Here is a 15,938-nt window from a genome sequence, read left to right on the forward strand (position 1 = left end):
TCCAAACAATACAAGCAGGAGAATCAGGCGTTCCCTCTGAACAAGCAGGTGGCACTTCTAGTCACACAATAGATCTCTGTGTTTCCTTGTATTCTTCATGCGATAGGGACACACCTGCCTGCAGTCCCCTATATTGCGTAATATGCCTTTTTGAAGGGTTGTCTGACCAACAAGTAGCTTAATATTGTGGGTATTGAGGATCTGCAGCAGGTAATGGTGGGGGGACTTGATATAGCCATAGTTTTCAAAGCAAGCTGATGCAGATGTTTCCTCCTGTACCAGTAAATTGATTTAAAACAAAACAAAAACCTTGCAGTCTCTGCTCCTGGACAATAGTTTAAAGCTTGAAAATTCAGTCTGCATTGATGTCACCAAAGTATATATTGCATGCTGTTGTTTTTTTAAAAATATATATTTGACAATTAAGTTATTTTATACAGACCAAGCTACCAGACTCATTTCAATGAGCCTGATGCCAACTTTGCATTGCTCTTAAAACTGAGGTAATAGCTGAACACGCAGCTGAGTAAAAGAGCTTTACAATATTTATCCCAGCTCATTGTAAAACATACGTGTGATGCTGCAAGAAAAGATTGCACTTATTTTTCATTAAATACACATTAGCATTTTTCTGGAAGAAAAGAACACCAAGAGTTTGCCAAAGTATGGTGGTAACCGCTAAATGACTCGGAAGGAAACCAGTTGATGCAATATGTTTTGCGCTCTTTGCAGAGTGATACGCTGTCCTCCCCATGTATCATTCAATGTTCAGAGTCATGATTTCCCCCATAAAATGTATTTAGCACTATGGTAACAGGGCTAAGACATAAAACACATGCTGGCGACATGTAGGCAAATCCAGTCCAGTTAATAGGGTCATTTGCAGCTACTAAAGGAAAGTTTCCACATATCTATATTTCCCCAAAAAAACAACTGATTTGAATGGAAGGCTCTGGACTTGCTAGCTGGGAAATGCTCCCCTGCTGTAGTCCTCAGAAAATTGCCTCCATCCTCTACTTAACAGAACACTTCTTTGTGCCATTTCACATGATTTTGCCCAGTTTTGCTGTGATTAAAGTTTTAAAAGTTCAGCCACCCAAGTTCAATGATTCTTGTATCTTAGCAGTCACTGATCTTTATTCTGATTAATATCTGAAGAATAACTAAAGCAAACAAATATGGTTAGGGATTTTATTTATTGCTGGCCCTTTACTTACCTCCAGGCTCTGTGTATTGTAGTGCCTTGTAACTCTTGGAATTCTTGTTTTTGGTGCCTTACTACACCCACCATAAATGTTTCATAGTAAAAGTTATTGGTGACACTAAAACTGGCCTCTGACAAAGGAGCAGAACAACTTTTAAAATACGGTCTAGCCTTTGCAAGGCACAGGCTTAATTGTGATCGAAGTGGGGTTCTGAAAATTATATGCTGCCTTTCATATAGGTAGCTGCAGCCAACTGGGCAGGAGGACTTTTGCAGTGGTTAGAGATTTCTTCTCTAGAAAACTGGGCTGCTTAATTCCTGTTCTTACTGCTTAATTTCCACAGTCAAGTGAAATATGCAAATGGAATTACCTAGCAAACAAAATTTGCATAAATGATCTTAGTACAATCTTAGTCTGGCAGCCATGCCCCCCCCAACCATTGCTCTTTTTACCTCTGCCTCACAAAAAGGTTCTTGAATGCATTGTTGTAGTTTTTGTTAAAAGCTGTATAAATCAGAGGATTGAAGAAGGAGTTGGAGTAACCAAGCCAGAGGAAGATGCTTTTCCAGACTGGTGCTATGGTGCAGGAGCAAAGGGGGCTTATTAGTTCTGTGACAAAGAAGGGAATCCAGCAAAGTACAAACACACCAATTAAAATGCCAACCATCATAGCCGCTCGCTTCTCTTTCTGTTCTCGCCATGTTTCTCCATCTGTCTGGAAAGTGACAGTCGCATGACGAGCTGTAAACACCATCTGCGGCTGATGAGAAGCTTCTTTCACCTTGACATAAAAGCAAACAGGAATTATTACCAAGACAGTATTGTTTAAGTAAAGGATTTATGCACACACAAACACACACACCCCTTCACTGCTTTTCAAATGACAGCTGTGTCCAAGCCCAAACTCTAGACTTCAACCTCTATATATGTATATTTATTTATATATACATGTATAGTTGCAGGGTTTTTGCTGGGGTGGAGGGAGGCAAGAAAAATGCAGATCAGGACAGAACTATGCTGCCCCGTTTTTCACTCCAGCAACATACAGCACAAACTACTGCTGCACTACCTCAAGTAAGTCGGACTCCAAAGGGTGGTGAGGTCTTGTGCATGGATTTCTGGCTTTCAAGCCATTCTGCCCTAAACCTATTCCCCTTGCTCTCAAGCAGTGCAAGGTAACACCTGACGCAGCACAATTAAAGCAAAAATGGCAATGTCCCCAGGTGAACATTGCACATAAATGGGCTTTTTTTTTATCCTAGTCAAACTATTTGGCACTTTTGTTATAGTGATCCAACATTTGGCTAGATGTGCGAGCCAAAGGAAAACTGGCTCTCCCTCCTCTAGCCTATAGAAATGTATCCCCCTGTCCAAAGCACACACACACACACACACCCCACAGGGTACTACAGCAGCATCAATAACTAATGGAATAAATCAGCAATGAATAAAATGGGTTCTATTCAGTTCTTCCACTGCTAGATGTCTTTCAACTGACCTTCATCACATGAGAGCCCAGGGTGGTTTGATCTAGCAGAGGCTAACGCCAACAGGAGAAACAGAAAGACTGTTTTTTTCATCAATTAACCCTTCCCTGTAGACCCTCTCCTCCCCCAAAAAAGAATACACCAGTCTGCCTCAAAACGTTGCACCCTCTGACATGAATCATACACACAACACTGGAATGACCCCATCTGTTTGCTCTCTGAATGGCTAATATTGCTGGGAAATATTGCTGGAAAACTAAAACAACCACCAGCAGCAGCAGCACTGCAGGACTTGCCTGGTACTGGTTGATGATGACTAGCAAACAGTATTGAGGAGAAGCTCTGAACCCAGGTCCAATTAAGGGCTTCCGGGTGACATCCAATGATTTCCACCTGGTTGTGCAACAGAAATCCACTCATGCAGTGGGGGCTTCTGGTCTCTCTCCCATTTCAGCTCCGCCAAATCAGCTTGAGATGCTTCCATGTAGGGGAAGCATCGGGGCAGTAGAGAGAAGCCTTTGCTGGATCTTACCCTTTGTATGAGGCTTTACTGACAAACAGCAGAGACCCAAAATGAGCTACAGCTCTTTTTGGGACTGCTCTGGCCTAAAGAATGCTCTGTCTGTCTGTCTGTCCTCAGCTTTATTCAGTAATCCAACTACAAAGGAATGGGCTAAACATAACCGTTATCACTGAAGTGAGAAATTAATAGGCATTTAATGTTGCTTTTCCTAACTCAGGGTTCCATCTGTAAGGGCCCGACTGTGTTTTGAACCTCTTTAGAATGAGAGGAGGGTAGCAGCCCCCAGAAAGGCTAAGTGTCAGCAAAAAGTCACCTACCAGTCATCAGGGTGGACAGTGCAGTCTTCGCCTACAGGTGAGAGGCATGACTCTGGAATGTAACAATACAGGAGAGAGTGCAGAGAGGCCTCTTTGAAACCTGCAAGTACATCGCCTATGCTAGGACATAGAAGGGCATTTATTTGCCTGTTCCTCCTCCTCCTCTGCATTGATATTCTCAACCAATAAATCAATGACTGCAGATCTTTCCCCTGGATCTATATTAGTAGCCTAAGCAAATGCTCCTCTGTTGAACTTGTACCGGGGCGGGGGGGGAGGGGGAGGGATGAAATTGCTATAGTAACAAAAATAGGTAAGTGGGGCTGGGAGTATACCTGCCAGTTTCACTTCAGACTTTACTGCCTCCAGGACATGCAGTAAATATAGTCTGCCTCACTGATTTGTTCTCCTTCCTGCTGCTTCAGGTGTTTCCTGTCATCCTGGACCCTTTTCTGCAGCCTCCTCTCCTTTGTATTTGCTTCTACCTGCATCAAAAGTCCTGGCAACCAGAACTGAGAACTGTGGTCTACTTTGATCCTAACATAAAAGGCTTGGCCCTGCAGGTGATTAATTGCCAGGAATGTTAGCAAACCTTATCCTGCTAGTAAGCTTACCTGTAGTGACCCCATTGATGGCATTAAAACAAACTTCTGTTTCAGTGTATCTGAAGAAGTGTATGAAAGCTCATACCAATGACAAACGTAGTTGGTCTCTAAGGTGCTACTGGAAGGATTTTTATTTTTATTTTGTTTCGATTACATTAAAACAAAATATACTATCCATTTTATGTCCTAATTCTGTTGCATGTGCAAGTCCCACTTAATTTAAGGGGGCCTTCTCTCCCCCCCAATTCCTCCATGCAGATATAGGTTTGAAGCCACAGTTACTAACAAACAAAAAACAGAATCGATTTTATGTGTGCAAAGATTAGGGACCCCTCCAGACAACCTGTTTATTGAGCCAAAATAAAAAAATCCTTCAGTAGCACCTTAAAGACCAACTAAGTTTTTTATTTTGGTATGAGCTTTCGTGTGCATGCACACTTGAGCATTCATCATGATTTGCTTGCACAATTCAGGAGATTAGATTATATCCTGTCTTTATTGAGCATTCATTCTGATTTGTTTGCTGCAATGTGCCTTTGTCCTGCATTCCTGATTTGCTGGCAGGTTTTTTATAAATCACCCCATTAATCAAGTGTTCATCTAACACTTTTCATTGTGTTTCCCTGTTACTTTCCTAACAGTAGAAAGTATGGGGATTATTATTTTTTAAGTGGATTTGTTGCACTAGGGCAATAGAATCCCTTAATCCGTTTAAAACGTGCAAGCCTAAAGTTCCTATGTGTGCTTGAGCCACTCCTGTGAAATAGTGATAGCTTGCAGGTACCCCAAGTCTTGTTAACTCTGCACAACACCTCTTCCTTCCCAAAAAGATAACATTGGCTCAATGTTCCTTATGCCTTGTCCATTCCTTCTTTGTTCTATTTCAATATTGAAACAAGGACACAGTAAATAAATAACTCCAACAAACATATTTGCAAAAAATATGCAGAATGTTGATAACCTATTTCTATCTGGAATGTGACTAATCAATCTCCTTCATAGATCGTATCAGAATACCAGGAAAATGAAGCACCCAACATTGCAGTCCTTGCCCAGGCAAATTTGATTACATTGGAAGAGAATGCAGTGACTCTGCTCACTTGAAGCATCAGTAGCACTAGTAGCTGGCATTGTTAGTTATAATTAAAACTGCTCCACTGTAAAGCCAAGCATGAAAAAAGGGTTTCAAGACAATGGTGTGCACACAATGAAATAAAAAGACAGGCTTAAAATAAAGAAATTCATTTTGGGTTGGGACTGTATATAAGGACCTTTTGCTTATCAAGAAAGGAAACAGGACTGGGGGTAGTGGAGCGCTTTCCTAATCAAGGATGCTAAGAGACTTGTGCTGTAATCCTATCCACATTTACATAGAAGAAAGGACCATTTAATTCAGCTGGGGTTACTTCGACATAAATGTGAGGAGGAACCTGCTGTTGCTTGCAACAACTAGATCTGTATGTGCACCCCCAAAATGTAACCGTTATATTCAGGTGCCAATTCACACATTCAGATAAATTGAAAGTTGCAAAACACACAACAATTTTACCATGATAATACACTAATCTAATAAAGGCAGCAGTATTATCTTTGCTGCACCTTCCCCTCCCACGTGGTGACATGATGAAGATCTAAGGGCCTTTGGGGTTTACGATCAACAATTCCCTGCACAATTTATTGATAACAATAAATTATTTTTCAAGTATTAAGTACTTGCCTTAAGAAATGAATATTTTTGTCCCACACATCAAGTTGCAGCTTACCAAGACATTGATAACGTGGTGCAATGTTATACATGTTTACGCAGAAGTAAGTCCCACTACTTTTCAATGGGGCTTAATCCCAAGGACTGCACCCTCAAATGTTCAGTATGTGTGTGTGCACACACATTCTCGTGTGTCTGTGACACCGTATTATACAAATTTCTTTTTTAATATCACAAAAAAATTATATTTATCGAAGTTCTTTCTCTGCCTACGAAAAAAAGCAAACGGTTGCAAACTTGAAAATTATGGAGCCAATAATATAGGAAATGCAATTTTTTTAAAAAAAAAAAAGTCAAAAGGTTAAGCTTTTGTGGACTACAGCCACGTTATCACATGAATGCAGTATTATTCTGGGGTACCCATGTGGTGGTGAGACTGTAATGCAGAAAAGTGCAATGAGAGTTTTGTAATTAACAATGGGAGTTTCCCAAAACTGTTCTTGATAACAACTGCATTGTTATACCAGTAAGCCAATTAATTTTTTATTTTTTAAAAAATCAGAATCTGATAAAAATCCTCTCGGTTTTACAGTCATCATCCCCCAGAAAGAAACAATTCCATCATCTTGTCCCCACAAACTACCATGTGTACATACCGGTATATAGCTGAAACTCAAGATAACACTTCATGCATCTTATGAAGTGGACTATAGTTACCAAAAGCTTCATGCAATGATACATTTGTTAGTCTTTAATTGTTCTATTTGCTGCAAGGAACTAACAGAGCTAACCCCCCCCCCCCCCGGAAATTGCTGCCATGGATTTTGGACACACTTGAATGAATTAAAGCTGGAATCTGTCACAATCATTCACATCAAGCCGTGCAAGGAAGCTATAGGGAAATCAACTAGGATCATTTATGAACTGAAACGACAGGCACTGAAGATCAAGCCCAGACAATGTAAACTTTTGTTGCTGACTTCAATGGTATGGAGACTGTAACCAGTATGAGAAATGGTAGTACATAGTAATATGGATAGCTCAGTCAGCAGAACATGAGATTCTTAATCCCAGAGCCATGGGTTCAAGCCTCACATCAGGTGAAAGATTTCTGCATTGCAGGGGGTGGTTGGACTGCATCCTTCATGCACCCTTGCAACTCTACGATTCTATCAACAGCAATTCCTTATGATAGCTAAATAGAATCTCCTTATTCAGAGACAGTGTGCCTTTGAATACCAGGCGCTTAGGGCATGCAGCGAAAGAGCCATGCAGCAAGTAGGCATTCCAGAAGCACTGGACATGCAAAGTTCATTCCTGTATATTCTACCTCCCCCACAATTCATCTTCACTTTCTGCACGACTGGCTACGAGTTAAGAAATGCACGCAGGTGGATAAGGTTATGTAGCTGCTGATGCATAGATGGACAGACAAATGATGACTCTAAAAAAAGACTTCATTTCCAAACTCTTTACCACAAACAAGCATGCATGACAGAATAATTCAATACATAGTTAAACCATTCTGTAACCAAAACAGTGCAGAGAGCTGGGAAGATGTGTGCATGCCAGCGATATTGATATGGTACCTCGGTTTAAGAACAGCCCTGTTTACGAACTATTCGGTTTACGAAATCCACAAAACCGGAAGTAGTCTCCTGGTTTGCAAACTTTACCTCGGTCTAAGAATGGAAGCTGAACAGTGGAAGGGCAATGGCGGCGGGAGACCTCATTAGGGAAAGCACGCCTTGGTTTAAGAATGATTTCGGTTTAAGAACAGACTTCCGGAACGGAATAAGTTCATAAACCGAGGTACCACTGTAATTCCCTTCCTACCAAATAATGAGTCCCAAGATGGTTTATAAAAAAAGGAACCCCTAAAAAAATAAAATAAATAAAAGACAGACACTATTAAAGACTCTTGAGTGTAACCCTAAACTCATAAATTTATTCCTACTGCCTTCAGTGGCACTGTGAGTGTGTTTAGGATTGCAGATGAAGACTACAGAAGACTCAATTTAATTGAACATGGTGTGGGTTTCCTTCTGTGTAAACATGTACATGATTGGGCTGCATTGGATAAATTAGCTCTTTTCCACTTTGGTTGTGCCAAAGGATAAAACAGTGGAAACCATTTATTATTTGGCTCATCTTAAAAGTACTGTAAAACCTTAGAAGCATTGCACACCAAATACTTGTATTTACAAAATGGTTTCTTTCTTCACACAATGAGCATCAGCTTTTGAGGCTGCACCAAAACAAAAAAGCAATGCATAAGACAAAAATAGATTTCAAACCAGCTGTGTAATTTTGCACTTCCCCATTCATCCTGCTACACTGGCTGTCTAATGCCTGCATTTGTCTACTTTCCATCTTAGATGTGCCACTCCACTCTTATCCTCCAGGTATTCCTAGCTGAACCTTTCTGTCCTGATGTTCACTTTTGCTGTTTCTAATACACCCAGAAGTCCCTACAGCTGTTCTAGAAACTCTTCCCAAGGTTAGAGCTAACCCCCAGAGCATAAATAACACTGAGTAACTTTCTCCAGACCCCCCCCCACACACCTGGGATTAGAGGTAGACTTCCCGCAGCAAAGAGCAGAACTTCCAAGCAGGCTTGGAAAACCTACACTTCACACTTAAGAAGCAAAGCAAAAGCTCTGCATAAATGCACTTCATCCCCTTTTCACTGTGGCCCCCTGAATTTCCAGCTTGCATCTTTCTGCTTGCAAGTTTCAAAACTTGATAAAGAAAGAAAGCAGCTTTCATTCAAGGCTGCATAAAAATTTTAGGCTGCTTGAAGCAATGTTTCCAAAGGGCGAATGAATGCCTCTCCTTCACAGCCTCAGTTGAAGATCTGAAATTCCGGAGCTATAAAACCAATGTTTGAACTGCACTGGTTCGAAATAACCCTGGCTTGCAGCAACTGCTGTCTACACCTGCTCAAGCGCCAAGTTCAACAATTGTTTGGATGCCTGCTGCATAGCTGCCAAGTTATCCCTTTTTTTAAAGGGATATTCCCTTATGCTGAATAGGCTTCCTCGTGAGAAAAGGGAAAACTTGGCAGCTATGGCCTGCTGGTGAAAGGCAGATTTAGATTCCGGTTTGTTAAACTTCTCCAACCCACCGTTCGCCCTATTGCTATACCACCCCAAGAACCGGGCCTTCTGTGTATGCTGCGCGCGACCCCCTGCTCCCCCACAGAACTTTAGAGTTGGAGGGTCATCTAGCCCACCCCCTGACAGATCCGAGGGTGGCGTTGCGGGGGAGCCAGATTCCAACGAAGCATCGCATATCACGTTCCCCCACCCGCTGTCCGCGCGAACTCCTCCCAAAAGTTGGGAGGGACCCCCAGGGATCATCTAGTCCAACCCCTGACAGATCAGAGTGGCGTTGCCGGGGAGCCGGATTCCAATGCAGCCTCACATATCACGTCGCACCCCGCACCCCCGTCCTCCCTGCGCACCAATCCCATCCCCCGCGGTGCTTTACCTGGCCCGTTTCTGGGAGGGGCCCGACGGCGTTCCTGCCTCCGACGCGGAACTTGGCCGCCTTGTAGATCTTCCAGTAGACGAAGAGCACGACGCCCAGGGGCAGGTAGAAAGCGCCCCCAGTGGAGAAGACGGCGTAGGCGGGCTCGGGGCTGACCTGGCAGCGCTGCTGCTCGGCGCTGTACGAGCTGCCTCCCCAGCCGAGCAGCAGCGGCAGCAGCGCGATGAGCGCGCCCAGCGCCCACGCCACGCCGATGAGGGCGCCCGAGGCTAGTCGGCGCGCGCGGGGGGTGTAGCGCAGGTGCCTGGAGACGGACCAGTAGCGGTCGAGGGCGATGGCGGCCACGCTCCAGATGCTGGCCGTGCAGCAGAGCACGTCGCAGCAGACCCACGCGTGGCACAGTGCCCGGCCCAGGCGCCAGCGCCGCCCGCCCGACAGCTCCTTGGCTAGGCTGAGGGGCATCACCAGCGCCGCTACCAGCGCGTCGGCCGCCGCCGTGGACGCCACCAGGTTGTGCGGCGCGCGGTGGAAAGCCCTCACGCGCACGATGGTGGCCAGCACCAGCAGGTTCCACACGAGCGTGGCCAGAGTCAGCAACGCCAGCAGGCTCAGCACCAGCAGGCGGAAGAGGGACAAGGGCTCGCCGTCGCCGCCTGCGCTGGGAGACGACGACGAGGTGCGGTTGGCTCCTCCGGCGCCTGAGGAGCCGTTCAGCGGCATGGTCGGCTTGGCGGGAAGAGGAGCCGCTCGCCGCCGCCGCCGGGGCGCGCATAGAGCTCGCGGCGCGCCAAACTGAGGGACAAGGGGAGCGGGCGGAGGAGGAGGAGGCGGGTACAATCAACGCACCTCGCCGCTCCTCCGAAGTGCTTGGGAAACTCACGCCGGCGGGCAGGTGGCCGGCAGCCTAGTCGCGCAAAGCGCAGCAGCTGCTCGCTCCGCCCCCTTCGGAAAGGCCGCTCCCGCAGCCATCGCCACGTGCTGCTGCTGCTGCTGCTGCTCCGCGCGCCTCGCTTTCCCTACCCTGGGCGTGCGTAGGAGCGGGCGAAAAGAGCAGCCTCCAGGCTGTACACTGCCTCTACGAGAGCTCTCCAAGGCCCCTGATAAAAGGTGGTTTTCCCAGCTGCTGGGGGTCGAACCTGCGACGCAAAGCACAGCCCTACACATCCGCCTCCACTATCTTACAGCAGTAACGTAAAGCACCTGACCTGGCCCCAGTGCCTAATCAGTGTGATAGGCAGGAAGAAATTCAACTGGTGCAGCCTTTTAGTGCTGCTAAAAATAATACTGTAAGTATTTATTATTTATACCCCACCAGGGCCAGATTTAGGTTTGATGAGGCCCTAAGCCACTGAAGGTAATGGGGCCCTTTATATGCCCAGCTGTCCTTTGTCAACAAGAATATGTCGCTGTTTTTTGTATTGAATATATAGTGGGACCTCGACTTAAGAGCTACTCAACATCCGACGTTTTCGAGTTACGAGCGGAAAAAGTGGCTGTGCACTTACGATTTTTTCGACATCCAAACGGAAAACCCATTCGCGGCTAGATGTGGTTTCCTCGACTTACGCATTTTTCCGTTTCCAATGCATTCCTATGGGAAACCGCTTTTCCTATGGGAAACTCGACTTACGAAGTTTTCGACCTATGAGTGTGCATTCAGAATGGATTAAATTCGTAAGTCGAGGTCCCACTGAATGCTATATGGTCATTTATGGACCTAATAGGTATCTAAAGCCATTTGCACGTGCAGAATGTAGGCACCCTATATACAGTATAGAAATGAGCAAATCAGTGATATTTTAGGGAGCAGGCTAGCAGGCAGGGCCCATTAGTTACATCATAGGAGCCTACACAACACAAAACACTGTTGCTGTGTGTAGGTTTTATTTTGTTTGTTTTTTATCTTATATTTTGGAAATGTACATCCAGGTGTTTTTTTTTCCTTTCCATTTTTTGGGGCCCCCCAAAAGAGTGGGGCCCTAAGCTATAGCTTGTTTAGCTTATATGTAAATCCGGCACTGTACCCCACCCATCTGGCTGGGTTTCCCCAGCCACTCTGGGCGGCTCCCAACAGAATATTAAAAACACGATAAAACATCAAACATTAAAATTTCCCTAAACAGGGCTGCCTTCAGATGCAAGAGAGACATCCAAAACCAAGAGAATGGTTTCCCTATTAGTTTAATCCTTCCTTTCTTCCATGGGCGTAGCCAAGTGGGGGGACGGACGGACGGACAACCAAATTTACTTGATTATATATCAAGTAAACCCATAAAAATACATAAATACATAAATCCCGCCTATACCTATGCTTCCTTCCTATCTAGATGGGCAAGGTATAAATAAAATTATAATTATAATCATTTATTTTCCAATGACATTTGAAAGGTCACAGGGTTTGTTTTTGTTTTTTTAAAAAACTGTCCTGTACTTCTGCATACCTCATGTTCACCTGAGAATGCTGATCCCTCCATCTTGTTTTTCAGTAGCCCTGTTTTGACACCAACTTGGTTGGCATTCAACTACCGGAGATGGTTATTAGAAAGACCGATAACAACAACACAGGCAAGAACAGTTTTAATAGGGCTGACTTTTAAGACAGGAACAACAGCACTAGTTGTAGTGAGTGGGATTAAGTAATTGCCTCTGTGGAAGAGTCACCTCTCCCTGTCTCCCGACTGGTTTTCTGCGTGAGAGGCCATCTCACAGGACACTGTTATTTTCTTCTTGATAAGAACTGTTTAAAGTCCTTTGAGAAAGTTGCCTTTATTGTCATAGATAATCATGCTGCAGTTGCTATGGCAACCGGCTTCAGCACCTCAGGAGCAAGGCTGTAATTTTGAGAGAGAGAAGACAGATCTAGATGAGGTCCAGATTTTCATAAATTATAAGTAATGGAAAAGCAAATTGGCTCACTTACTGGAAATGGAAGGAGGGGGAAATACAGAGAGGTGGGTCTTACTTCTTACACAAAGCAATTAAGAAAAAGAAGGGAGGAAATAAGTTGTTCACATTGTATTTGCAATTACTATTATGCAAAATGTTGCCTCTTATTAGGCACAGGAGAATTACAGTTTGAATTCGCTTTTTCTCTGCCGTGGCTGAAGCAATAATCTGCGGAACAGCCTCACTTCAATTTCCGGTCTGTCCAAAGGAGCCTGGTGCCTTGGCAGCTGATACAATCGACTTTTTCATTACTGTTTATCATTTCTTTTGTTGAAAGGCGGGAGTGTTAAAAATGATCAGTGAAGGCAAAAGAGCAGGAGCATGCCTTCTGCAGAACCCATGTTTCTCTAGATAATGGGGAGAGGCATGACAGAGATAGTATCAGTTCATGAGAAAAATATATATGAAAAATGGGTACCTTTTTTTTTTTTTAAAAAAAATCCTTTTGAGAGTTGGTACGTGTGAAAATGTAGTGCTAGGGCAAAGAAGGTAACATAGATACAAAATGCATTTAAGATGTTGGAAAGGCTGCGAACCGACTCATGAGATGTTCCCCCGTTTATTGAGATGCTGAGAAAGGTACTGAAGTAATATTAAAATAAGGAATCATTGGTTTGAGGTATTATTTGCCACATAGCTTGAAAACTTATGAGATTTCTCTTCTTTCCTCACTGAAATGAGTTGCCACTTTTCAGAACCCAACCTGCAAAGCTTTGTGGGGAAAATACTTCAAATCATAAAAATCATACAGTTCATCAACCAGGTCAATATTTTTCACTGGGGTTTTATCTTTGCCTTCTTAATCTCCTATTTCTGCCCTCTGAAGGTCATGACACTGACCTTCATGCACTAGAACAAGATCAGCAAATCTGTTGAAGATAACGCTTCACAGCAGCATTTTAATATTCTTTTCTCTATTTCATTTTTGCTATATAGGTATGTGGTTTCCCCCCCCCCCCCTAAATTACCACTTTGGAAACATTTGTTGGGAAGCAGTTTATAAACCCTCTAACAAATAACAAACAAGGGGCGAGGGGAGATAAGAGATGAGGTTACTGGTTTGTGGGTCTCATTTGTTCTTTTTTTTTATTATGCATTCTGTTTTCGTTTTTGTATCTAGTATTTCTATGTTGTGAACCAGCTCAAGATCTACAGATGAAGGGCGACGCATAAAATGAACGAACCAATGAACATTTCCTCCTTGTCACTTGCTTATTTTCCAGTTCAGCTATGGAAGAATGGGGAATGAATTAAATCTGTGATGGGGAGCCTGTGGCCCTTCAGGTGCTGTTGGATTACAACTCCCATCATGCATCAGCGTCAGCCATGTTGGCTGGGGCTGAGACCTGGAGTGACCCATAAAGCTCACCGGGTGACCTTGGACCTACCTCATGGAATTTTTGTGAGGATTAAATGAAGAGGGGCCGAACCATGTACAATACACCAGGCTTCCTCAACCTCGGCCCTCCGGATGCTTTTGGAACTACAACTCCCATGATCCCTAGCTAGCAGGACCAGTGGTCAGGGATGATGGGAATTGCAGTCTCAAAACATCTGGAGGGCCAAGGTTGAGGAAGCCTGATGTACACCATCCTGAGCTCCTGGGTGGGAAATGTTTATAAATGTAATATATTTTGTTTTTATTCATGTCCTGCCTTTCTTCCCCCATGGTGCCCAAAATGGCACACATGTGGTTCCTTGCAATAACTAGCTCAGTTTCAGCAAGGTGGTAGCTTCAAGAGCCTACACACTATGCCTTTAAAATATGTTTGAAACACTACCACCCACTCAAGAGTTCTGGGTACTTCAGTTTGTTAAAGGTTGCTGGGCACTGTAACTCTGAGGGGTAAATTACAGTGCCCAGAATTCTGTGGGGGTGGAATGTGCTTTAAAGGTATAGTGTACAGTACATACAACCAGAAAACTTACCCTTTTATAGGTAGTGTAAAACTTTTCAGCATGGTGAGAGAATGGGAATATAAATTTGAGGGAGGGCGGAATAGCTTTCTTCGTGAGCTAAGGCTTTCTCTTGGTGCCCATTCACTTAAGTGGAATTTGGTAGAGTTTAAGGATACAATTAGGGACCCAGGTGGCGCTGTGGTTAAACCACTGAGCCTAGGGCTTGCTGATCAGAAGGTTGGCGGTTCGAATCCCTGTGAGCTCCCGTTGCTTGGTCCCAGCTCCTGCCAACCTAGCAGTTCGAAAGCACGTTAAAATGCAAGTAGATAAATAGGAACCGTTTCAGCGGGAAGGTAAACGGCGTTTCCATGTGCTGCTCTGGTTTGCCAGAAGCGGCTTTGTCATGCTGGCCACATGACCTGGAAGCTATACGCCGGCTCCCTCGGCCAATAATGCGAGATGAGCGTGCAACCCTAGAGTCGGTCACGACTGGACCTAATGGTCAGGGGTCCCTTTACCTTTAAGGATACAATTAAGCAGCCCATTTACTGCTGTTGAGGCCAGAAACAAGGGTTTGTTAAAAAATTCCCCCAGGGAATTTTCTTTAAAAAGCCATCAGTGCACAACATGCTATTCTCATCAAACTGATGACTCTGCAGAGCTCTGTTTGCTTCTAATCACAGAAAGTTTTGCTAATGCTATCGTTCTGGACAGAGAGCACATTCAAGCTGATCAGCCATGTAATATCTCAGGAGTGTATGTACACAATTCCTCAGCATTATAGATGGATTTGGGGGGATGCAAGAGGAGACTGTGATGAGCACTATTTAAATGTTGTTAGCCCCTTAAGCAAGGGACATGAGTGGCGCTGTGGTCTAAACCAGAGCCTAGGGCTTGCTGATCAGAAGGTCGGCGGTTCAAATCCCCACGACGGGGTGAGCTCCTGTTGCTCGGTCCCAGCTCCTGCCAACCTAGCAGTTCGAAAGCATGTCAAAGTGCAAGTAGATAAACAGGTACCGCTCCCTTGGGGTCGCTTCCAACTTCACAATTCTATGATTCAATAGAATTTCCCAACTCTACAATTCTAATAACATGCCTCTTTTTCCACATGAAAGTGTAAGTAGAATAGAAGGACGAATTTCACATTACAAAATATGCTGAAAACTGCACTAACCCAACAAGATCTTTTCAAATTCTTTTTTGGATGCATCCATAAGGAGTACATTTCAACAGGGTTTTTTTTTTTTGGGGGGGGGGTTAAAATGTTTCAGATGGTGCAAGCCATCTACATAATCAAACCTCCCAATATGGCAACTTAGCTCATTTGGAAAAGTGAACTATCAATCTGTGTGTCATGCTAATCTGCAATGGCCTTAAAGCCCCCCCTCCCCCCAGTTATTATTGTGAAACCATAAAGAGGCATAGAGTATCCAACTTGATAAACTCTGGCTGCATGGTCAATAAATCTGCCATCTGTATTATCTCGAATGATTTTGAAAGTAATTGCTATTCTATATCTGCACAAAGCAGCACAGGACTGTAGCATTCCTATAAGATGAGCCTGCATCATGCCTGGCTTATTCATCCCTATTATGGGAAGCTTCAGCAAAGCAACTGTGTTTTCTTTTATGGGTCTATAGTGGGGTTGTTTTTAAAATCTCCCCACAGCCATTTTGATAACCTCCCTTACGAAGTCCAATTTCCTCGTCAAGGTTCTCCGAGTGGGAGGCAATTCCTCAAGAAATACAGTATTAGTGCT

At 44.1% G+C, this 15,938-nt stretch overlaps 1 protein-coding gene across 1 annotated transcript; it reads right to left on the reverse strand.

The window, feature by feature from the left end:
- Positions 1 to 77: 77 nt before the first annotated feature.
- Positions 78 to 10,054, reverse strand: LOC118083014 (5-hydroxytryptamine receptor 5B-like). The gene is made up of 2 exons (XM_035111010.2): positions 9,335 to 10,054; positions 78 to 1,986 (listed from the first exon to the last, which is right to left on the reverse strand). The coding sequence occupies exons 1-2, from the start codon at positions 10,052 to 10,054 to the stop codon at positions 1,654 to 1,656; spliced, it is 1,053 nt and encodes a 350-aa protein (XP_034966901.1). The 3' UTR covers positions 78 to 1,653.
- Between the last annotated feature and the right edge of the window lie 5,884 nt (positions 10,055 to 15,938).

Source organism: Zootoca vivipara, chromosome 1, assembly GCF_963506605.1.
Source record: "Zootoca vivipara chromosome 1, rZooViv1.1, whole genome shotgun sequence".
Taxonomy (NCBI): Eukaryota; Metazoa; Chordata; class Lepidosauria; order Squamata; family Lacertidae; genus Zootoca; species Zootoca vivipara.